At 48.1% G+C, this 24,578-nt stretch overlaps 2 protein-coding genes and 1 pseudogene across 3 annotated transcripts; 2 read left to right on the top strand and 1 right to left on the bottom strand.

The window, feature by feature from the left end:
* Positions 1-531: 531 nt before the first annotated feature.
* Positions 532-3,723, top strand: LOC123795666 (granzyme H-like). The gene is made up of 5 exons (XM_045802560.2): positions 532-725; positions 1,833-1,980; positions 2,486-2,621; positions 2,827-3,084; positions 3,520-3,723. Exons 1-5 carry the CDS (start codon positions 671-673, stop codon positions 3,661-3,663), a joined length of 741 nt encoding a protein of 246 aa, XP_045658516.2. The 5' UTR covers positions 532-670; the 3' UTR covers positions 3,664-3,723.
* An 8,607-nt stretch (positions 3,724-12,330) lies between these two features.
* Positions 12,331-15,115, top strand: LOC123795667 (cathepsin G-like). Of its 2 annotated transcripts, XM_045802561.2 has the most exons (5): positions 12,331-12,489; positions 13,281-13,428; positions 13,857-13,992; positions 14,181-14,435; positions 14,864-15,115. In XM_045802561.2, exons 1-5 carry the CDS (start codon positions 12,435-12,437, stop codon positions 15,023-15,025), a joined length of 756 nt encoding a protein of 251 aa, XP_045658517.1. In that variant the 5' UTR covers positions 12,331-12,434; the 3' UTR covers positions 15,026-15,115. The 2 variants fall into 2 exon arrangements, with proteins under 2 accessions (XP_045658517.1, XP_045658518.1); XM_045802562.2 differs by lacking the exon at positions 14,181-14,435.
* A 4,779-nt stretch (positions 15,116-19,894) lies between these two features.
* Positions 19,895-24,457, bottom strand: LOC123795690 (U1 small nuclear ribonucleoprotein C pseudogene; annotated as a pseudogene).
* Between the last annotated feature and the right edge of the window lie 121 nt (positions 24,458-24,578).

Below are 24,578 nucleotides of genomic sequence, written 5' to 3'. Positions count from 1 at the left end.
TGTCCTATGGTTTCAAAGGTGTCCTATGGCCTATAGTTTATTGAATAAATTTTTTCTTCCATTTTTCAACAACCTCTAAGTCTCTTATATAAGAATGTATTCAGAAAAAGTAATCTCATTTTTAAAACGTCCACTTCAGAGAAGGCAGGCTGAAAAGAAAAAGTGGTTTGCCAAATGTCTGCCATTGATGAGTGTGCTTCGACTGTGGGAAAATGTACTCAGCACAGATTCTTAGTCTGCCCCAGACGACCATCGGCATCTCAGGGCAGGAGCTGTGTCTCTCATATCCCTGGAGCTAGCTAGCTCAAAAATCATTCATGATTTCCTCAGAATGGAAAAAGAGCCAAGAGCTGAGAAATGGAGACATTCTTGAGTCAGTCACTGAGGGGCTTCTGAGGTACCAGCCCTCCAGCTGGCAGGAGCCACAGCCTTCACTTTCTAGTTCTTTCTTCTTGCTTTCCCCTTATGACTCAGCAGTGGGAGTGCAAGTGTGATCGCTGCACCATTCTCACCTAACCTAAGCCAGAGAACTTCAACAAGCCATCTTATGTGAGGAGCAGAGTTCAAAGGGGCCCAGGAGATCAGTGAGCCACCTTTCTATCACTCCCTTCAGGGCTCTGTATCTGGAAGGAAGACCAGCAGCTCTGACCTGGGCAGAACTTCAGGGAAGATGCAGCCACTCCTGCTTTTGTTGGCCCTTCTTCTGCCCCTTGGGGCTGGGACAGGTGAGTGACCATCCCCATTCCAGAGATCTGAGCCCATCCCACAAAGCCCCCTGTACTCTTGACCCTTCTGTCCAGCACAGTCAGGGATTGTCCTCAATTGGAGCCCAGGAACTTTCTGAACCCCAGCTCCTCCCCCAATCCCAGACTAACAGCTCTGATGCGAGACAGACGTTCAACGAAGATGGCTGGCCAAAAGGGTGCTCACTAAAAGGGTTAGTAGGGGTTAGCCTCCTTCTTGTCACTTGGAAAATGAGTTGTTTGGAGAAAGGCATTTGGTAGAAGATACAAAGCTACAGAAGACAGGTAATTAAAAGCCCTCACTCCAACCCCGGGAAGGTAAGCTCAGACAAACGGACCGCAGTAGTGGGGGGTGTCACTGGACCCAGCCTAAAGACCAGTTAACTTTCTCAGCGCTCTCCTCCCACTCATGCCTGCCTGGGAGAGGAGCCCAGGGTGCTGCTGATCTGAGCAGCAGCCAGATGAGTGCACCCAAAGCTCAGCCCCAGGCCTGTGCAGCCCATGCCAGCACCACCTCTCCCTGCCTGTCCGGGGCCCTCGGCAGTGTCCTCCCCGATTCCTGTGGCCTCGCATCCCGCCACCACCGTCTGCACCCAACCTCAGCCAAAAGCTCACTGCAGGCCATTCCTTTCTGCAACTTCAAAATGTCTACTGAGACCATGTGCTAGCCCCTAGGACATGAGGATTTTAGAAAATCCAACTCCATAAACTCATAGGTAGTTTATTAGAAAATGGCACCCATCGGGATGTTAGCAGAGGCTCAGAGGCACCTGGGAGATTCACTGAGAAACAAGGCGCCAAGGGAGTCCTGTCCACCATGCTCCAGGGCTCCATCGTCTTGAAGGTAGGTCTTATCTCCTCCATATGTGTGTCTGAAGTAGGACGTGGAGAACGAGCACTGCCCCCTTCTCAGGGAGGTTCTGAGGCTCGAGTTTCAAGAAAGGTCATCCTGCTACAAGAACCTGGAGGACTGCCCACCCTGGGGTCCACAGGGCGCTGTACACCCCGCCCTCTATCACTACCTTCCTAAGCCTTCCCTCCTGACCACAGCCGCCCCCAGACACCCCATGTTCCAGCCTTTTCTTTCAGAGGAGATCATCGGGGGCCATGAGGCCAAGCCCCACTCCCGGCCCTACATGGCATTTGTTCAGTTTCTGGATAAGGGCAAGAAGAAGAGGTGTGGCGGTGTCCTCGTGCACAAGTACTTTGTTCTGACGGCTGCTCACTGCTGGGGAAGGTGAGGGGCAGCAGCCAGCCTACACATCTGAGACCCCAACAGGGACCCCTGTCCTCTCCCCAGGGGCTGTAGCCCAGGGAAGCACCCGGGGCTCCTGGTAACTCAAGCCTATGAGAGCCCATCAGAGGAGCCAGCTGAAAGCATGGTGGGGGTGACAAAAGGCTGAGAAGTAGGACGGGTAAGCTTTGGGGTCAGAGGGTCCGATGTGAGGGCAAGGGGTACGGTTGAAAAGGGAGGGACCACACCAGGCAAATAAAGCAGCCGTGGCTCTTTGCATTAGGGCCAAAATGCAAACTCAGAGTAAATTCACAGTGTTGTCTGAAGGCAAAAGAAAGCTCGAAGAAGCCCTACCTTCAGTGTCATTGGAAAAAAGAGGATCCAGGACTCATCTGTCACGTCGATTTCCCCCTCAGCTCCAGTCCTGCTAGCTGCACCTGCCCTTCACGGCCCCTGGGCTGTATCCTGTGACTCCACACACCCGCACTCTGTTCTGTTTTCTGTGCAGCTCCGTCAAGGTCACCCTGGGGGCCCACAACATCCAGAAACAGGAGAAGACCCAGCAGGTCATCCCCGTGAAAACAGCCATCCCCCACCCAGACTATAATCCGAAGAACTATTCCAACGACATCATGTTACTGAAGGTAAGGAAACCTCCCTGCTGCTCTTACTCTCCTGGGTCCAGACTGTTTCCTCCTCCCACTGGGACCTGTCCCTTCCCTCCCTCCCACCCTGGCCACCTGACCAGTCCCCGTGGCTCAGGGCAGAGAGAAGACAGTGCCTCCTCATCCGGGCGTCCAGGCCCAGAGGCCACTGGCTGAGCTGGACTCTCTCGCCTCTTCCCATCAGCTGGAGAGAAAGGCCCAGCAGACTGCTGCTGTGAGGTCCCTCCGCCTGCCCGGGACCAAGAACCGGGTGAGGCCAGGGCAGGTGTGCGGTGTGGCCGGCTGGGGGCGGGTCTCAATGAGCACTTCAGCAACCACTCTGCAGGAGGCGTCTCTGGAAGTGCAGAGGGATCGGCTGTGTGAATCCCTCTTCCATGGCTATTACAGCGGGGCCACCCAGCTTTGCGTCGGAGACCCGAAGGAGATGAAGACCGGCTTCAAGGTCAGGCTTCCAGCATCTACCTAGATAGGCCCCAGGAGAGAGGAACTTGGGGAGAGTCCGGGGTGTGGGAGTGGCCGTATCTTCGTGCCTCAGCCTGAGAGCTTGGGCAGCTGGGTCCACAAATCAGTCTTCAGTTTTCCCCCAAGTGGGTTGGGACAGAGGGGAGGAAGGATCTGCCATCCCACAGCAGCATTACCCACCCCCCCCCCACCCCTGAGTTTCCCTGAGGATCGGAGAGAAAGGTTTGGCCTGGGTGACACTAGGAAGAACAGTCGGTGCCAGGCTGGAGCCCAGGGACTGAGACAGGGGACAAGGCCTGCCCTGGGCCCAGTCTCCCATGCAGTCCCCTGACATAGACCACCCATCCCCAGGGCAGCAGAGGGGAGGGCAGGACCACCGGGAGGCCTGCTCAGTCCTTCCTCTCTCTGCCCACAGGGGGACTCCGGGGGCCCCCTCGTGTGTAACAACGTGGTCCAGGGGACTTTCTCCTATGGAAAACCGGATGGGACCCCTCCAGGGGTCTTCATGAAGGTCTCCCACTTCCTGCCCTGGATAAAGAGAACAATGAAACGCCTCTGAAGCAAGCATGAGACTGACCTCCCTCTGTGTTTGGCCATCTTCTCTGGGGCAGAGGCAAGAATCCCTTGGGACTGGGGGCTGGGGGGGTGGGGGGTAGGGATGGCAGGGCGATAATAAATGGATCTCTAGAGTGAATATGACTGAGGTCTTATTCATTCACTGAACCACTTCCGGTACCCAGCTACACTGCTCCAGGCAGTCTTCTGCTGCCCACCCCCCGCCCCCGGCCCTCTGCCCCCCCAAACCCTATGCTGCCTAGCTTCTCATCAATTTCTCAAGTACACCTCTTCGGTGTTTAGCCCTCTGCCAAAGTTCAGTCTAAACTCTATTACAGAAGGGCAATCCAAAAAGTATCCCCTCTGGGCCTTAGAAATTTCTTAACTTCTCTAAGCCAACCTCCATCACCAAGGTAACAATTTGGTCAATAGAAAGGGGGTAACTCCAGGGACCCAGGAGGCTAGGGGGCCATGGCATGGGCACTCAGTTTCCTGTTTCCAGGGGCTCTCTCTCTGCAGGGAGGGGCAGGTTTCTCCTACAGCCAGGACTGCGCACAACTCCCCCAGCCTCACCCCGGGTTCCCCTCCATGCCTTGCCCAGGGCTCAGCACTGAATTTAGTCAGACTTCCTCCCTGGCTGCCCATCCCACAACAGCTTCTGTCTTTCATCCTGGCACCTGAGCTGCCAGCCCTCTGGATGCCTATCAGAGAAGCCAGTACCCACCTCCGAAGGGTAGGACCAGCTGAGTCCCTCTGTCCAAACCAGCATCCCATCCCCCAGGGGCTTAGCCACCATAGCCTGTGGAGTCACTCAACAGCCTCAGCCCCTTTCAGCCTGGCCCGGTCTCAGGACCCCATCTCCCCCTGCTGGCAACCTGGGTTACGGCAGCTTGGTGAGCCAGAGGGCTCCGGGCCGCAGACCATCAGATCAAACGTTCATCTCTCTCTCTGTGCCAGGCACATGATAGGCTCTGTCCCTGCCACTGGGAAACTTTGTGAGAAATGTCTCCTAAATTCACCTTCCATCTCCTTCCACCAAGCAGTTCGGGTTTGGCACAAATGGATCTGTATTTAGAACCCACGAGACGTACTATATGTTGGCTAATTGAACACAATAAGAAAAAAAATAAAATAAAATAATCCATGAGAAAGCCAGTCTTGAAAATAATTGAAATCCCTGAATTTTTTCTGTATTGCACGTTACAGTTTCACATGCATGACTTTGGTTCCAGAAAGGCAATGTGAAATTGGAAGAAAGTTGGAGACCCACGAGTCCCGAGGTTTCCAAATCTATGCACGGTAGAGGCCACGTCCTGAGGTGAGGAAGGGAGGGCAGCCTTATTTTTATTTCATATGTCGAAGGCTGTCCACAAACCCATGAAATGCCACATTTCAGGCGCAAGATAGTTCACTGTGACCAGATAATCCTTATTTAAGGGTCCTGTATCCTTTTTTTAAAATATTTATTTATTTATTTTTAAAGATTTTATTTATTTATTCGACAGAGATAGAGACAGCCAGCGAGAGAGGGAACACAGGCAGGGGGAGTGGGAGAGGAAGAAGCAGGCTCCTAGCAGAGGAGCCTGATGTGGCGCTCGATCCTAGAACGCTGGGATCACGCCCTGAGCCGAAGGCAGATGCTTAACTGCTGTGCCACTCAGGCGCCCCAATATTTATTTATTTTAGAGAGAGAGCACACACACATGTGAGAGTGGAGTGGGGAGGACAGGGAGAGAGGGCGAGAATCTCAAGCAGACTCCCCGCTGAGCTCGGACCCTGAGATCATGACCTGAGCCGAAATCAAGAGTCAGACGCTTAACTGCCTGAGCCCCCCCAGGTGCCCCAGAGCCCTCGATCCTTCAAACAGCACCACTAGCGAGTTGGAGGTGACAGAACACAATAAACTCACAATAGCTGGACAACTGGCCTAACACTGACTCAGGTGAGACCCACATCAAAAAGAGAATTTCCCTGAAAAGGATAACAAATAAATCACATGAATGTGAAAAAGCAAAATCCAGCACATTGAAAAATAAGGTGAAAAGCACATAAAAGCCACTTTCCCACATGCGACTGTGCCTCCGCCCGTCTGCCAAGCGTGCCCTGGAGCTCCCAGCACCAGCAACATCACAGGTGAGATTAAGGCAGGTGCGCGTGTGGAGCTGAGCAAGCGGACAGTAGGAGCTGCACACGCCGGGGGGCAGCTTCGGGCCCAGCAGGAGAAACAGCACCCTTAGGAGAAGCCACCACACCGAAGAATTGTAGAGACCTCGGAAAGGCACCGTGAAGAGCTCCACGGAGCTCCAGGGTGTAAGCCTGAGCCGGCGGCAGAGTGGCCAAGGACCTCCAGCGCCAGGGGCGGACGTGTGTGGCCTTGAGAGACAGAGCCTGATGGGTCGGTGTTCGCCTCACACCTGATGGATGCACTTGACCGAGTATGATACACATTAGGAAGAAACACTATCACCCTACAAGGACCGTAGCAGCATCGAAAGACGGGGCTGCTGTCGATATTCCCTTAAAATGATGTCTAAGTCAGTTCGCACCTGTTTCTCTCTCTTGATTTTGTGATTTTTGTTTCTAGAACTTCGTCCTATATAAGGTTTAAAGTGTGTGTGTGTGTGTGTGTGTGTGTGTGTGTTTGTGTGTGTGCACCCACGCATGCAGGGAGGTTATTCAAAAGGTGTTCATTCATCACACCACTCTTTAACGATAGACCTCAGACTGGAATCAGTATTAATGTCCAAAATAGGGAAATTGTGAGGGACGCCTGGGGGCTCAGTCGGTGAAGCAGCTGCCTTCGGCTCGGGTCATGATCCCAGGGTCCTAGGATCGAGTCCTGCATCAGGCTCCCTGCTCAGTGGGGAGTCTGCTTCTCCCTCTGCCTGCCCCTCCCCCTGCTCGCACGCGCGCTCTCTCTCTCCCTCTCTCTCTCTGACAAACACATAAATAAAATCTTAAAAAAAAACTAGGGAAATGGTGAAATATGGCACACTGACATGAATGTGCTATACAGCCGTTGACATCTACGTTATCCACCGCTCTAGAAAACTAGGCTAAGGAAACGAAAGAAAGCAAACTAAGCTTGGAACATTAATAGGCAAGTTATTTAAAAAAAAAAAAAGACATTTGGAAAAAGTAAAATCTCATTCATTAATCCAAATCAAAAGATTAATTTTTTGTTTCTCTGAGAAAAATTCACAACTGAGATTCTGTAGGACATGGAGAAGATGGCATTTTCACACTTTTTACACAAAGGTTCTATAAAAAAAAAAAAAAGGAACAAAGGAGTCCTGGACCTACCCATCAACCGCACGGAGAAAACTGGGCAAGGTCATTCCTTATACATTTGTTACACAAGTGAAATCTTAGAAACAACACCAGTGTCCAGGACTAATGCGGGGATTCGTTTTTTTTAAATTATGTACTGCTGAACACTATGGAAACTTTAAAGTTATGAAATAGAATTATATTTTGCCCCGTGGAAGAATGCTCCGAGGTATACTTAAGTCAGAAGTAACTGAGAGCAGTGTATCCTACTCTCAAAAAAAAAAAAAATCGAATTTTTGCTCACAGGTGTATTTTCCTTTTAGGTTTTTATTATTATTCTTCCTATATATCCATTTTCCTAATGTTTCTGCAACTTTATGTATTATTTAAATAACTTAAAAGCCTGTTTATTAAATACGAATGCGATCTTAAAACAATACTCATTAACAGATATTCACTAACAGAGGGAGATGTGGAGAGGTCCATGTTGGCTAATTTTAAACTGTAGAATTCAAAACCAAATATATTATAATCACACCTCTATAAATATTGAAAAACACCCAGGTGAAAATACATCTGTTAACAGTGGTCAGTTCGGTGGTGGGATTAAGGCTGACATTTTGTTTCTTCCTATTTTTTAATGTATGCAATATTTAAATTTTATAATTGAGAAAACAATTTGAGGGCACCTGGGTGGCTCAGTCGGTTAAGTGTCGGCTTTCCGTTCAGGTCATGATCTCAGAGCCCCAGGATTGAGCTCCACCCCCCACCCCCCCCACCACCCGCCTTCCCAAGTCAGGCTCCCTGCTCAGCAGAGTGTCTGCTTCACCCTCCCCCCTTCTCGTGCTCTCCCTCTCATGCTCTCTCTCAAATAAATAAATAAAATATTTTTTTTTAAACAACAATTTAATTGAAGAAAACATTCCATGTCAGAAAAAGGTAGGCTCGGGGCGCCTGGGTGGCACAGCGGTTAAGCGTCTGCCTTCGGCTCAGGGCGTGATCCCGGCGTTCTGGGATCGAGCCCCACATCAGGCTCCTTCGCTATGAGCCTGCTTCTTCCTCTCCCACTCCCCCTGCTTGTGTTCCCTCTCTCGCTGGCTGTCTCTATCTCTGTCGAATAAATAAGTAAAATCTTTAAAAAAAAAAAAAAAAAGAAAAAGGTAGGCTTGAGACAGCCGGGTGGCTCAGTCGGTTAAGTGTCTGCCAGGTCATGACCCCAGGGTCCTGGGATCCAGTCCCACATCAGGCTTCCTGCTCAGCAGGGAGTCTGCTTCTCCCTCTGCCTGCCATTCTCTCTCTCTCTCTTTCTCTGACAAATAAACAAATCCTTAAAAAAAAGAAAAGAAAAGAAGAAGTTAGGCTTAAGTAAGTTGGTACATGTGTTAGTTAAGATAACACTAAGTGTCCTACCAATAAACTTTAGCAGTTCAGTGACTAACACAATAGAAACCTATTTCTTGCTCACGAACAGTCTAAAGTGAATGTTCCTGGTGAGTAGTGCCCCCTTTTACTCTCGAGTGTCCCAGCTGGGACGATAAATTGCATGCGTGCCCATGATTAAGGAGCCCAGACTCAAGGCTCCTAAAGATGGCTTCCAAGCTCCCGAGTTCATCTGGGTTGAACCAGGTAGGGGAGGAACCTGGCTTGTCAGGCAGGGGAGCAGGTGATAGGCCAGGTCTGGAAGGTACCCACAGCATCTCCGTCACATCCCGTTTGCTACAACAGTCACATAGTCACACCTAATGTCAAGTGAGGCTGCACAACGGCGTGTACCCAGGTGCCCTGGAAGAAAAGGAGATTGTTTGGCTAAACCGCTAGCTCGCCTACCACAATTCCTTATCGTGTTTGCTGTTTATACAGATCGCAGGCCCAAAATTTTGGGCCTGTAAAGTTCTGCCTGTAAAACCAATACATACCCATTTTAGAAAAAATTGGATAATATAAAAGGGAAAATAAGAGTCATAAATTGATTGTTCTTGCTGTTGCTCTTTTTTAAAAGAATTAGTATCAAATTGTATACACCGTTCCACATTCTACTTTTTCCACTTACTATTAGATGATGCAAAGTGCTCCGTGCCATGAAGCAGCCTTCAAAACATGATGCTATTTGATGGCTGGATAGCATTTCACCCCCATGAATATATTAGAATTAAGATTACTGATCTCCCTAATGCTAAGTGAAATAAGTCAAGCAGAGAAACACAACTATCATATGATTTCTCTCATCTATGGAACATAAGAACTAGGAAGATCGGTAGGGGAAGAAAGGGATAAAGAAGGGGGGGTAATCAGAAGGGGGAATGAAGCATGAGAGACTATGGACTATGAGAAACAAACTGAGGGCTTCAGAGGGGAGGGGGGTGGGGGAATGGGATAGGCTGGTGATGGGTAGTAAGGAGGGCACGTATTGCATGGTGCACTGGGTGTTATACACAACTAATGAATCATCGAGCCTTACATCGGAAACCGGGGATGTACTGTATGGTGACTAACATAATATAATAAAAAATCATTAAAAAAAAAAGATTACTGATCTCCTATTGTTGAAGAGTTGGATGGTCTGAGCATTGCGGGAAGAGGGTCTCAGGGAATATGTCCGCCTAGAATTTCCCTTGTCACCCTTTCTTTCCTACTGGAGCAGAGCACAGGCCAGTTCTTGGCAAGAGAGTCTCAGTCCCAGCAGACACGTGTGTGTGGGAAGACGACAGTACAGACACCTGCTTCCCCCTCTGCCCCCCCGCCCAGCACTGGCACTCCAAACACAATCAGAAGCTCATCAGCGGAAACTTCCCAAGGAGCTTCCAATCTGTCCTTCTAAATGTGATACTGAGGCAGCCCTGAGAATGTCCGGAATGCCTCAGTAGTGCACTGGTCTCCTACGATGCCAAGAGCAACCAGATCGGTTTCTGACCAAAGCAGCATCAAAGGGACAGAGAGGGAAGTGGCCCGGCCTCAGCAGGCAACTGCCTGCCCAGCGGTTTTGCATTTTAGCAGTATACAGGGCCTGGGAGGAGATGGGAAACATCCTACTTTAATGTCCCAACATCCCAGAGGAGAAAACTATTGTAACTGACGGAAATGTAATAAAACAGTCAAAAGTAGATGTAACCAGCTATGAATATTGTGAAATGGATCACAGTCTTCCTTGTTCCAATACCACAATTTTTATTAAAATAGAAAATACAAACATTAAAAACATATGTGCCCCTCTTTAGTCTCCCACATTCCACTCTCTACCCAAATGTTCTGTCTAATCCCCAACCCTGGCAATCAGACTTTTAAAGAATTTTTATTGCAAAATATACACCCATGAAAAGTACCCAAAACTTAAACAACAATGGCCAAATTTCAGAATTCCCCCCCCCCAAGTGTCTCTTCCCGGTAAAAAATGCCCTCTCTGCCCTCCAACCCCAGAATGAACTTACCATTGTGACTTTTTTAAAAAGATTTATTTATTTTTGAGAGAGAGAGAGCACATGCATGTGGCAGGGAGGGGCAGAGAGAGGGAGACAGAAACTTTAGCAGACTGGCTGCTGAGCCCCTCCACCCCGCCCCCCCAAATAAATAAATAAAATCTTTAAAAAAGAAGTTCGACTAATGGTTTTAAAACAAAGTGTTGAGGGGCACCTGGGTGGCTCAGTCGTTAAGCGACTGCCTTCAGCTCAGGGCGTGATCCCAGAGTCCTGGGATCGAGCCCCGCATCAGGCTCCTCCGCTGGGAGCCTGCTTCTTCCTCTCCCACTCCCCCTGCCTGTGTTCCCTCTCTCGCTGGCTGTCTCTCTCTCTGTCAAATACATAAATAAAATCTTCTTAAAAAATTTAAAAAAATAAAGTGTTGAAAAAGTTAATAGATTAATAAATTAAAATTACCCTTAATGCTAAGGCACTAATAAAGCCATTATAATGTTTTCTCTTTTTTCTGCATATTACTTTTCAGATGCATAAAGAAATTTCATGAGGTTGCAATCATTAAGCAGGTATCACAGAGGAATTAAGTCCTTTGCAGCCGTGAAAATCAGGTATATTTATATGCAAGGAGAGGATCCTTCATTTCCGTAAGATTTTCAAGTGGGGCTCTCACATCCATAAAAGTTTAAGAATTGTATTAATTTTGGGGGCGCCTGGGTGGCACAGCGGTTAAGCGTCTGCCTTCGGCTCAAGGCGTGATCCCGGCGTTATGGGATCGAGCCCCACATCAGGCTCCTCCGCTGTGAGCCTGCTTCTTCCTCTCCCACTCCCCCTGCTTGTGTTCCCTCTCGCTGGCTGTCTCTATCTCTATCGAATAAATAAATAAAATCTTTAAAAAAAAAAAAAGAGTTGTATTAATTTTTAATTCTGACACTTTTGCAAAAATTATACCGTGTTACAGTGTTTATCTGTGCACCCACAGAGTCTTCTAAGTATCTGTGAGGGTGTCTGTGTTACTCTGCAGTGATCCGCGAGGCCTGACTCTCGCTGCGGAGTGCGTGTACTTTCTGTATTACAGGCCGTTCTTTTGGGATTCCAGAGAGCACAGCCAGCATGCCTTCCCTCCCCTGAAGTCCCTGGGGCAGAGAATGGGGATTAGGTGAATTGGACTCATATCACGGATGAAAAGGATCTAGCTGCTTTTCTTTCAGCCAGGGTCTTTTCTGTGTGCAGGGAACCTTCTGGGACACAAAAGCGCTCACCTTGAGTAGGAAGCAGGAAAATAGAAATCTTCAACTGGGTCATAATTTTCACTGAGAGTTTGTTGGGGCTCAAGTGTCCTGAGAAAGTAATTATCAGTGGCACAGTCTTGTTCTCCCCTTTTCCTTCCCTGGGAGTGCCCTGTACCCACTCAGGAGAGCTACTCAACCTGCCTTGCCAACTTCTAGAAAGAATTGGGAGCAGCAAAGGTATCCACAGGGGGTCCAGGGGCCAAAGGGTAAAGACAGGCAGGCTTCCTCCTCCTCCCTCTTCTGCCTCCTCTGACTTATTCCTGGTGTCCTCACCACAGCCCACCACCACCCCACCCCCGTCTTTCATTCCCCCATGTCCACACCTTACTATGGTATAAATTAAATAAGCAATCTAGGAAATGTGCGTTTGGAGGAACCCTGAAGTTCCAAAGGACTGAGGCTCTAACCCTGGAGAGGCTGGACATGGTGGAGAGAGGCAGCTACCAGCTTTCACGCATTGTTGGGATATTATTGAATTTGGTGGGCTTAGGGTTCTGGGACATGGCGCCCCAAGCCCCCTTCCTCGTTGCCCCAGGTTCCCATTTGTGCAGCCAGCACTGACTCAGCTGCTGTGCGGACGCCTGCGGTGTTGGCTGGGACCACTCTCTTCCCCCCAGATCACTGGCAGTTGGTGGGCAAGCCTCCTGGGCAGCCTTGGGTGACGAAACCTATCACACCAGCAGGAGAATGGAACTGTTCTCGAGCCCCCTCCTGCCCCCCAGACTTCCTTCCTCTCTCTCGGGGGGCTACAAGTCAGGCAGGAGAGAGCACCTACAGCACCTGACTGGGGCAGGCTTCCCGAGAAGATGCCGCTGCTCCTGCTCCTGATGGCCTTTCTCCTACCCCCTGGGGCTGGGGCAGGTGAGTGACCGTCCCCAACCTCAGGCCCGACCCCTCTCCTAGACCCTGGAGCCAGACTGCCTAGACACCTCCTAACTCTGTATCGTTGGGCAAGTTATTTGAATTCACAGCCCCTCGAATTCCTCATTTATAATAATTAGGAACGATACCCATGCAGACCTCCTCGAGTTCTAGGAGACTTGAGTTAGTGTACATAAAACTCTTGGAATCGCCCCAGCACGCAGTACGTGTGATATCAGTGTGCTCTCTAAATTCGTCCTGCTGCCCAGGGCTCCGAGCCGAGGCAATAAGAATACGCAGGAACTACCAACAGCTCTTGTCTAGATTCTGAAAATCCAGTCCCATGCTGGTCGTGAGCGGGCCCTGAGCACACCTGGGAGGGACCTGGGAATGTCCCTGAGGAGGAAAGGCCCTGGGGCACTTGGGGCAGCCCTCTCCAGAGGGCTCCGGATTTGCCACCCAGCCGCAGACCATCTCTCCTCAGGGTGGGGGCCTGAAGCTGACCCCGCCTGGAGCTGACCCCTCCCCCTCCCCCGGGGCTGGGGCTGCTCTCCGGGGAGCTGGGAGGGGGCTGAGGTCTGGGACAGGGAGCCAGCGGTGTTTCCGGCAGAACCCCGGAGCCCTCTCCCAAAGTGTGGGGCCCTGCACACCCAATTCTCACGGCCAGCTGCTCCTTCCCCTGCATCATCTCTCCCCGCTCCCCATCTGCGAGCCCTTCTGGAGCCTCCAGCCTGGTGCCCACACTGCGGGTTCCGCGAGCGCAGAGATCAGTGCCAAATGCTTCCTTCCAGGGGAGATCATCGGAGGCCGTGAGGCCAGGCCTCATTCCCACCCCTACATGGCATTTCTCCGAATCCAGTCTCCAAATGGGCTCCTAGCCTGCGGGGGCTTCCTGGTGAGAAACGACTTCGTGCTGACGGCAGCGCACTGCTGGGGAAGGTGAGCGGCTCAGGTGCTCCCTGACGGCCAGGACCGCAGCCCCGGGGAGCCGCAGGCCAGGTGTGAAAGCAGGGCTCCAGGAGTGAAAAAGAGACCGGTGGGACTTTGGGGGCGGGGAACAGGCCAGGACGAATGAGGACCAAAAGGGGACATGATCAGAAAAGAGCAGGGGCTGATGAAGGCACCTGCTGGGGTTCAAAATAGGAATTTAAGCTATTTCTCAACTTCTTCCAGGGGAAGCAAAACTCAAAGTCACCGCATCCCACACCACCCCCAGCTCAGGGCTGAGGAGAAGAACAGAGCGCTGGGCCCCTGAACCCCCCTGCCCCTTCAACTCCCTCAGCTGTAGTCTTGCTGCCCGGGGCTGTCCACCTGCCCTGCAGAGCTCCTGAGGCTCAGCGTACCTCTGGGCCACCTCTCCTTTGCAGAACTATCACCGTCATCATGGGGGCCCACAACATCCAGAGGCGGGAAAGGACCCAGCAGCACACGAGGGCGCTCAGAGCCATCCGCCACCCTGGCTATAATCCCCAGACCACCAGGAATGACATCATGTTAGTGCAGGTACGGCCCGCCCCGACCCTCTGACCCTCTGGTTCTCTGCCCCCCCCCCCAGTCTGCGCCCAGTGCCAGGGGGCCTCGCCATCATGGGATTCGGGGGAGGAAGCAGGGGCAGAGTCCCAGGTGGGGATGGAGCGCAGGCCGAGCTCTCGGCACAGACAGTCCCTGAGTGCCTGCCCTCCTCCTGCCAGCTGGCAAAGAGAATGCGCCGGACGTCAGCTGTGAGGCCAGTGGCTCTGCCTCGGGGCCCGGGCAGGGTGAGACCGGGGAACAGGTGCACTGTGGCGGGCTGGGGCCTGCTGGGCCTGAACAGGAGAACAAACAAACTCCACGAGGTGCAGCTAACCGTGCAGAGGGACTCGAGGTGCTCCAATCGCTTCCGTTTCTACGACAGCCAAACGCAAATTTGTGTGGGAAACCCAGGGCAGAGGAAGTCCGCCTTCATGGTAAGGCCGCGGGCAGCTGCCAGCACTGCCCGACACAGGGGCCGGGGCAGGCTGGGCAGTAGGAACAAGTTCTATCCCCACGGCCACCCCCACCCGCACAGTCTGGTGGGGTCAGAGCAGAGTGAGGTGGGGGCTTTTCCCATCCATCCGGTCCCCAGGGGAACAGGAGGAGGAGCTGGCACACAACATATACACGTGCAGGGCTTTCCTGCCAAAGGGGAAGGTATGCTGACATGGGTTGAGTGACAGACAGTAACTGTAGCCAGGCCTGAAGCCCAGCCATGGAAAGATCCAGAAGGTTGACTTGCATACCTCCACTGCCCTTCCATCTCACCCACCCACCCTTGCTTTCTCTGAGAGCCAGGCCCTAGGGCAGGGGGAGCAGCGGGGAGGCGTGGCTTAGGGTCTTTTTCTCTCCGCGCCCACAGGGCGACTCCGGAGGCCCCCTGGTGTGTAACGGCGTGGCCCAGGGCATTGTCTCCTATGGAGATAGGAGGGGGACTCCTCCAGCAGTCTTCACCAGGGTTAAGAGCTTCATGCCCTGGATCAACAGAACAATGAGACGCTTCAAACAGCCTTGCCAGACCTAGACGGCGCGGTGACTGACTCTGCTCTGGGGTGGCTCCAGGGAGCGTGCCAGAGCCTTAATAAATGTCCATGTCCAGAGTGGAAATAATTGAGCTCGCTTGTGTTCATTAAACACCCTTCGGTACACAACAAACGCATGCCAGAACGGAGTCTGAGCTTCCAGGAAAATGAGGTTCTTCCCCAGGACAAATTAACCCCTCCCACACCACGGTGGGGAGGAGCTTCCTCCCTTCTCCAAGCCATCCAATCCCCCAATTCTCCTCCCCCACCACCTTGGAGAAGGATGGAAAGACACATCTCTGCCCTGGGCAAAGCTCCCTACTCTCCAAGCTACCTGAGAGTCCCCTACTAGGTATTAAGTAGACTAGTACTACTAGGCTACTAGTAGTAGCCTACTACTCTGACACCAAATGCCAGTGCTAGGTGTAGGACAGGCAGACCAAAGGCACAGACTTGAAGTTCCATAGAAAGCTCAATTTAATATTTGATAAAGGTGGCAAATCGCTGGGAAACAATGAACTTTTAATAGATGGTATTAGAACAACTAGATAGTTATTTGGGGGGAAGAAAGATAAAATCGGACCTATTCCTCACACTAAAAGCCAAAATAAACCTCAAATAGGTAAGATAACTAAATGCAAAAAAATCGGCTGCCTCGGTGGCTCAGTCGGTTAAACGTCTGTTTGCAGCGCAGGTCATGATCCCAGAGTGCTGGGATCAAGCACCAAGCCTTCCCCCATCCTTCCCCTATGACCTTCCATTCCCCCCTGGTGCATCCTTGCTCAGCTCCCTGCTTAGCAGAGAATCTGCTTTTCCCTCTCCCTCTCCCCCTCTCCCTATTCCATCTCTCTCTTTCTCTCTCTCATTCTCTGTCTCAAATAAATAAACAAAATCTTTTTTAAAATAAATAAATGCAAAAAAATGAAACCATACATGTACTAGAAAGAAGAAAAAAATAAAGGTTTGCTTGCTTAAAAATAGCTACCAAATACTGACGTTCATGGCATCGCTATTCACAATGGCCAAGAGACCAAACAACCCAAGCGCCTATCCACCGCCAGTGTTCTCGTAAACCCTTAACCACACCAACCCCCACTGAATTACAGACCACTGCTCTCTTTTTCTAATTTTGATACTCTGAGGTTATACAAAGCTCCACACAAAATGTTGACTAAAATAATGACTTGTACCCTAAAAATTAGCCCATGACTATCTCTATCAATATCGTATCCAAATAAAAGATTACTGAAGTCACATAATTTAAACCATACTTTAAACACCTTCTTAAGATAACTGTACAGAATAAGCTGGGAGGGTTTTTTTATGTCCCTCAAAATGCTAATTACTCCTTGCAGTGTGACATTGACCATCTGAACTTTGGCAGTTTCCATAATCTTAAATGGAATAATCACTGAACACATATTTTATCGAGTCTAACTGGCTATATACAAAAATACTTTGGTAAATTTAATCATTATTGGATGGCTATTTTTTTAATCAGAAAATCATTTGCCTGTAATATTCAGCGTAAGCCATGTGTCAACAAAATTTTCATCAACATTACGTCTTTGACAATACTCAGGCACTCTCTGCACTCGCTACCATCTACCCATAGGAATTATCTATTATTTGCCTGCTCTGGGATAACAGTCTCATTATTAAGTGTTTGCACTGGCAAGTAGAAAGATTACTAGGTGGTGGGGAAGCGGGGAGGGGAGAGCGATAGAAGAATCCATTCGGCCCTCCCTCTCTGTGATATTTACTTAGAGCCCCAGAGCACCACTCTGGACTCAGTGCCAAGGAAACAGCAGGGCATGCCCATCTCGCCTCCGTGTCTTTCTCCGCCAGTCAGCACTTCCAAGGCAGCTCTTTGCCTCCAGCTGCGCTGTTGGAAAGATTTCTACAGACCTCACAGTGTTCTCCGCCAGAAGACAATTCCCAACATGACCACCCCAGAAGCCAAGCCCCTTCCCCCCTCCACAGGTCCGTACTCTTCCCTATTATGTAAATATCAGCCGTAGAACTTTGGTAAAGAAAGCATTTTGCACACTGAAAACTAGTGCAAAAGGACTCAGTTCCTCCCACTTTCTTTCTCCAGGTGCAGACTCTGTGTTACAGGCCCTTCTGACTTGACCAAAAGGTCACAAAACCATGACAAGCTCATACGCAGAAACCTCACCAGGAACTTCTCTCCCAAACCGATAGTTCCGGCCGACTTGCTGCCTACAGAGACTCGGTGCCCCCACGCCCGGGGCAGAACATCAGAGTCAGGAGAAACTAGACACTGGCAATTCACTAACTGTAACTAGACACTAACTATACCAGAGCCACAGAGGAGAGGGCTGGTGACCTTGAGAATGATGTCTGAGTTCGTCTGGGTAAAGGAGGGTGACCCAAGAATAAGTTGGACAGATACAGAAAGTTAGACAGAGAATAGGATATTGAGGGCTGGGGTTCTTCGAGAAGCATCTTCTGTCACCTCTTCAGGGGACCACAGGACAACCCTGACCTTGAGTCAAGAAAGATGCTAGAGAGGGGCGCCTGGGTGGCACAGTCGTTGAGCGTCTGCCTTCGGCTCAGGGCGTGATCCCGGCGTTATGGGATCAAGCCCCACATCAGGCTCCTCCGCTGGGAGCCTGCCTCTTCCTCTCCCACTCCCCCTGCTTGTGTTCCCTCTCTCGCTGGCTGTCTCTCTCTGTCAAATAAATAAATAAAATCTTTAAAAAAAAAGAAAATTGATTGTTTCTCAGAAAAACATAACTCACCAAAACTGAAACAAGAAAATTTGAAAATATAAATAGCCCAATGTCTTAAAGAGATAGAATTAATTTAAAAAATCTTCTCACAGAGGGGGCACCTGGCTGGCAACTCTTGATCTCAGGGTGGTGAGTTTGAGTCCCATGCTGGGTATAGAGATTTACTTTAAAAAATAATAAAATAAAATCTTAAAAAAATAAACAGTAAATAAATAATAAGAATAAAATCTTTGGGGCGCCTGGGTGGCTCAGCCAGTTAAACATCTGCCTTCCACTCAGGTCATGATCCCAAGGTCCTGGGTTTGGAGCCCGCATCAGGCTCCCTGCTCAGTGGGGAATCTACTTCTCCCTCTCCCTCTCCCTCTGCCCCCCACCCCTGCCAGCTTGTGCTGGTGCTTGTGCACTCTCTCTCTCTTGCTGTCAAATAAATAAATAAAAGCTTTTAAAAATAAAATCTTCTCCCAAAAAAAATTCAGAAGTTAATATAGAAGACTATCTTTACAACTTGCAGGTGGGTAAGAATTTTCTTAAATAAGGCACAAAAACCACTAATCAAGGGCGCCTGGGTGGCACAGCGGTTAAGCGTCTGCCTTCGGCTCAGGGCGTGATCCCGGCGTTCTGGGATTGAGCCCCACATCAGGCTCCTCCACTATGAGCCTGCTTCTTCCTCTCCCACTCCCCCTGCTTGTGTTCCCTCTCTCGCTGGCTGTCTCTATCTCTGTCGAATAAATAAATAAAATCTTTAAAAAAAAAAAAACACTAATCATAGAGGAAAATATCTTTAAAAAGAATTTTGTTGATGAAAACTTGAGAGGGTGAAAAGTCAAACCACAAAGTGGGAGAAAACATTTGCAATGCATATATCTGACAAAGGACTCATATCCAGAATATATGAAGACACAAAACTTCCACAAATCACGGAGATAAACCCAGGCAATGTAATTTTTTTAAGATTTTATTTTTAAGTAACTCTACACCCAACGTGGGGGTCCAATTCACAGCCCCCAGATCAAGAGTCGCACACTCCTCCTACTGAGCCAGCCAGGCAGCCCTGGGCAATGTAACTTTTTAAAGGAGCAAAATCTCACACGTTTTGCAAAACAGAATATCAAAGTAGCCAATAAGTTTGTAAAACATTTTTCAACAGTTTTAGTCTTCAGAGAAATATAAATTAAAAAACCACAATAAGATACGGATACATGGTGTTCATGGCAGATCTATTGCCAATAGCAAAAACTCTGGAAATTCCAATATCCAGTAGAATGGATATATAAATTGTAGCATAATCGTGAAAGAACACAAATCATACAGGAGAAGGAAGGAACACCATTCCAAACGACCATATGGATGAGTCTTTAAGAACGTAACATTGAATCAAAGAAACCACACACAAAAGAATACATCCTGGTTGATTCTAATTACATAAAGTTTAAAAACAAATTGGCAAGATTAATGTAAGGTGATGAAAGTCAGGATAGAGGTTAATTTAGAGAAAAGAAAGATAGTGACTGGGAAGAGCAGAGAGGAGCTTCTGGGCTGCAGGCCATGGTCTCTTTTCTGATCTAGGTTGTGGGTTCACGAGTGTGTCACTTTGTGATAGTTTATTGGGAGCATATATATATATATATATATATATATATATATATATATATTAAAATAGTTGACCTTTTATTTTCACATTTCACAATACAAATGAAAATTGCTTGCTTGCTTTTTCCTCCCCACCCCCCACTACTTGCCTTCCAAAACTATCCTCTCTTTGAGAGGAAGGGAGAGCAAGTCTTCCTTGCCCTGCTGTTAGGAAACACCCAGAGTCACAGCACCGTTATCTTCTGGGGAAATAGAACAAGTAATATAAAACAGGCTTAAGGAAGGGCACGTGGGTGGCTCAGTGGACTGGGCAAGTGACTTTTGATTTTGACTCAGGGCATGATCTCAGGGTCGTGGGATCAAGCCCGGCCTCCGTCTCAGCACTCAGTTCCGAGTCCGCTTGTCCCCCTCCCTTTGCTCCCCTGATCGCCCACCACACTTGCACTCGCTCTCTCTCTCAAATAAACAAATAAAATCTTAAAAAAAAACAAAATAAAATGGATATAAAGAGGGTCCCCTCTCTCCTTATTTGTCTGATGGAGCCGGCACCAGCAGGGGGCAGGCGGGAGGTGTCACCACTGGGGGCCCAGACATCGTTGGCATGTGGCCTTCCACGGGCTACTTCATTCCGGGAGCAGCTCCCGCTGGCATCATCCCAGGAGGAAGAGGACCCCCCCATATGGGGTGCTGGCATCATACTAAGGGCCCGAGGAGGACCTGGGAGACTGGCGGGAGACGTGATCATTGCCCCTGCAGGAGGAGGAGCAGAGAATGGAGTAGGAGGGATCTTTCCTTGTCAAAATGCATCTTTTGTTTTGTCCTTCCGGCTCTGAGCCTGCCCTTCCAACCGTTTCTGATAATATCTTTCACATTCTCTTTGCGTTTCCTGCCAGTGCAGTGTGTCTTTCTCCCAGATGGAGAGTCGAGGGTGAGGTATGGCTCACAGTAGTCACAATAAAACTTAGGCACTTTGCTCTGCAGACTGTATATTGAAAGTCTATTTAAGATTTGTAGACTTCAGGGGCGCCTGGGTGGCACAGCGGTTAAGCATCTGCCTTCAGCTTAGGGCGTGATCCCGGCGTTATGGGATCGAGCCCCACATCAGGCTCCTCTGCTATGGGCCTGCTCCTTCCTCTCCCACTCCCCCTGCTTGTGTTCCCTCTCTCGCTGGCTGTCTCTGTCTCTGTCAAATAAATAAATAAAATCTTTAAAAAAAAAAAAAAGATTTGTAGACTTCATGGGGTTTTGTGAGCGTTTCTTTGCTGAGATATAACTTATATATAATATTGTGTGACTTTAAAGTGTGTAATGTATTGATTTGATAACATTTACATATTGTAATTCAATTACCACTCTAACTTTGGATAAAATCTCTATCACGGTACATAATTATCATTTCATTTCTTTTTTGTGGTAAGAACATGTAAGATTTAGTCTCTTAGCAATTCTGAAGTATATAATACAATCTTGTTAACTGTAGTCACTATGGTATGCATTAGATCTCTAGAACTTACTCCTCTTTTAGTTGCAAGTTTGGACTCCTTCACAACATCTGCCCAATTCCCCCCACCCCTGACCCTGGTAACCACCATTCTTCTCTCTGTTTCTACAACTTTGGCTTTTCTAGATGCCACATAAAAGTGGTATACAATATCGGTCTTTCTCTGTCTCTCTTCTCTCCCAAAAAAGAATGCCCTCAGTATCCATCCATGTTGTAAACGAAAGATTTCCTTCTTTCTCATGGCTGCATAGTATCCCTTGTATATGTATCGCCTTTATCAATTCATCCATTGATGGATACATAGGTTGTCTGCATGTCTTGGCTATTGTGAATAATGCCGCATTAAAATGGGAGTGCAGGTATCTTCTTGATATCTTGTTCTCATTTCCTCTGGATATACACCAGGAGGTGGAATTGCTGGGTTATATGGTAGTTCTATTTTTAACTTTTTAAGGAATCTCCACACTGCTTTCCATAATAGCTAAACCATTTACGTTCCCACCAACAGCGCACAAGGATTGCCTTTTCTCCACATCCTCTCCAACACTTGTTAAATCTTGTCTTCTGGGGCGCCTGGGTGGCTCAGTCGTTGGGCGTCTGCCTTCGGCTCAGGGCGTGATCCCGGCGTTATGGGATCGAGCCCCACATCAGGCTCCTCCGCTATGAGCCTGCTTCTTCCTCTCTCACTCCCCCTGCTTGTGTTCCCTCCCTCTCTCGCTGGCTGTCTCTCTCTCTCTCAAATAAATAAATAAAATCTTTTAAAAAAAAAATCTTGTCTTCTTAAGGAAAGCCATTCTAACATATGTAAGCCGATATCTCACTGTGATTCTGATTTGCATTTCCCTGGTGATTAGTGATGTTGAACATCTTTCCATGTACCTATTAGCCACTTGGATGTCTTCTTCAGAAAATGTATATTCATTTCCTCTACCCATTTTTAAATCAGATTGTTTTGGTTTTTGCTTTTGGCTTGTAGGAGTCCCTGATATATTTTGGATATTCACCCCTTATCTGATATATGTTTAAATCTATTCCTAAGTATTTTATTGTTTTGGGTATTATGAATAGGATAGTTGTCCTCATTTATTTGTCAGGTATTTTGTTGTGAGCGTAGAGAAATGCAACTGATGGGGCGCCTGGGGGGCTCAGTCAGTTAAGCGTCTGCCTTCCGCTCAGGTCATGATCCCAGGGTTTTGGGATGGAACTCTCCAACGGGCTTCCTGCTCAGTGGGGAGTCTGCTTCTCCCTTTCCCCTGCTCATTCTCTCTCTCTCAAATAAGTAAGTAAAATCTAAAAAAAAAAAGAAAGAAAGAAAGAAAGAAATGCAATTGATTTCTGTATGTTGATTCTATATCCTATAAATTTGCTGAATTCCTTGAGTTTTGGCTGAGTCTTTAGGGTTGTCTACATATGAGATCATATCATCTGCAAATAACAATTCTGCTTCTTGCTTTCTTGGATGTCTTTTACATCTTTGTCTTGCCTAATTGCTCTCCCTAGGACTTCTGGCACAAAATTTGTATACTTTGATATGTTTGTGTCATTCTCCAATAAGAAATTTTCTGTAAAATTGTCTGCAAATACCATATGTTAGTGCAGATATGGAGCAAAGAGAGGTCCTCCAAGCTGCTGGTGAGAGCATAAACCGGTACAATGATTCAGGAAACAGTTTGGCATTTCCTATTAAAGTTGAAGGTATGCATATGCTTGGACCAAATGATTGCATTCCTTCTTACAGCCATAAAGAAACTCACACAAATGTGCACTGGGATACAAGAATGCTTTCACTGCCATTATCTGTAATAATCAAAAACTAGAAACAGGTGTCCATAATCTGTAAAATGAATATATAAGTTGTTATGTATCCATGCAATAGAAACAATGACCCAGGGTTACACACAACAACATTAACAAATCCCACAAATATAATTTTAAATGAAAGAAGCAACTTACGAAAAAATACATGGGGCACCTGGGTGGCTCAGCTGGTTAAGCCTACAACTCCTGATTTCGGCTCAGGTCATCATCTCACTGTTGTGGGATCGAGCCCCACACTGGGCTCCATGCTTGGTGTGGCGTCTACTTGACGTTCTCTCCCTCCTTCTGCCTCTGCCCCTCCCCCAGCTCGCACGCTCTCTCCCACTCTTTAAATGAATAAACAAAATCTTTTTAAAACATACATATCATCCCATTTACATAAAGTTCAAAAGTAGATTCAACTAAATTATATCGTCTAGAGTTACATACATGAGCAGTAAAAATAGATTTACTCTTATCCAAACTCAGGAAACAAGTAGATACAGAAAAAAAAGGGGGAGGTGGGAATAATTATCCCAGAAGTCAAGTTAGTGGTTACCTCTAGTGGGAGTGACAGGTTGTTATCAGAAGCCACACAGAGCTTTTGGGTGCTGGCTGTGTTCTATTTTTTAATCTGGGTGATAGTTATATGAGCGCCTGCTCGATAATTGTTCGCTAAGCCATACATGTAAGTTATTAGCCCTACATGTATAGATGATCGATTTCACAATTAAAAAACAAAGAACAGGGGTGCCTAGGTAGCACAGTCGTTAAAGCGTCTGCCTTCGGCTCAGGGCGTGATCCCGGCATACCGGGATCGAGTCCCACATCGGGCTCCTCCGCTATGAGCCTGCTTCTTCCTCTCCCACTCGCCCTGCTGTGTTCCCTCTCTCGCTGGCTGTCTCTCTGTCAAATAAATAAATAAAATCTTTAAAAAAAAAAAAAAAAACAAAGAACAACCCAACAGGTAGAAGCACCTAAATGTCCACCGTCTACAGTGGAACATTTAAAGAAAACATGATAAATACACACCGTGGAATATTATTTAGCCCTAAAAAAGAAGGAAATCCTGTCATATGTTACAACATAGATGAACCTTGAGGACATTATACTGAGTGAAACAAGCCGGTCGCAAAAAGACAAATACTCCACTTATATGAAGTATCTAAAGCAGTCAAACTCTTAGAGACAAATAGATTGGTGATGGCCAGAGGCTGTGGGAAGGAGAGGGCAGCAATGGTAGTTTCTGTTTTGCAAAATGAAAAAGAATTCCTAGTGATTATTGCACAATAATCCGCATATGGTTAACACCACAGTTCTGCACACTTAGAAATGGTGGCGACGGTAAATGTCGTATTAATGTGGTTTTGACCACAATATTTTAACCGCTGACGTAGGGACACACTCCACACTTTTGCAGCAGAAGAGCCATTCCTAAACTGGCTCCTATCCAGCCTCCTCTTACATCATTCCCACCCTTTCTCCATTAACTGTGCTTCAGTAATACTGAGTGACTTGTGGTTCCCCCAGTCACCCAGCCTTTCTCCAGCCCTTTTTGGATATGCTGCTACCTCTGGTCAGAAAGCATGTCTCAATTTATCCAATGGCAAAATATAACCTATCGTCGAGATCTCAGGTGGAATGACAATGTTGCCGCCTTCCCAGGGCAGACTGGGAGCTTCTCTTCCCATCCCGCAATATCTCTACATCTCTCCATTGCAGCACTTTGCTATTTGTGTTGTCATCATAAGAATATGGACGCACCTTGTTGTATCGCCAGGGTCTGGCATCTACTAAATGCCCATCAAAACATTTTTTGACTCTGCTAAAGTGGGTGAATGAGTGGCATTTCACCCAGAAACCCAGAGCCTGGGAGGAATAGAGAATTTTGATATCCAGACTGACACAAAT

The sequence above is a fragment of the Ursus americanus genome, chromosome 35 (genome assembly GCF_024610735.1).
Source record: "Ursus americanus isolate L20-20 chromosome 35, mUrsAme1.1.p, whole genome shotgun sequence".
Lineage (NCBI taxonomy): Eukaryota > Metazoa > Chordata > Mammalia > Carnivora > Ursidae > Ursus > Ursus americanus.
The sequence above is the reverse complement of the archived record's forward strand: the minus strand, read 5'-3'. Positions and strand labels throughout refer to the sequence as shown.

Bases quoted from the DNA above. Each gene is read 5' to 3' on its own strand.
- LOC123795666 (XM_045802560.2), top strand. From the start codon at position 671: ATGCAGCCACTCCTGCTTTTGTTGGCCCTTCTTCTGCCCCTTGGGGCT. The intron at 2,622-2,826 runs GTAAGGAAACCT...TCTTCCCATCAG, and splicing joins ACGACATCATGTTACTGAAG to CTGGAGAGAAAGGCCCAGCA. The intron at 3,085-3,519 runs GTCAGGCTTCCA...CTCTGCCCACAG, and splicing joins AGATGAAGACCGGCTTCAAG to GGGGACTCCGGGGGCCCCCT.
- LOC123795667 (XM_045802561.2), top strand. From the start codon at position 12,435: ATGCCGCTGCTCCTGCTCCTGATGGCCTTTCTCCTACCCCCTGGGGCT. The intron at 13,429-13,856 runs GTGAGCGGCTCA...TCTCCTTTGCAG, and splicing joins GCAGCGCACTGCTGGGGAAG to AACTATCACCGTCATCATGG. The intron at 13,993-14,180 runs GTACGGCCCGCC...TCCTCCTGCCAG, and splicing joins ATGACATCATGTTAGTGCAG to CTGGCAAAGAGAATGCGCCG.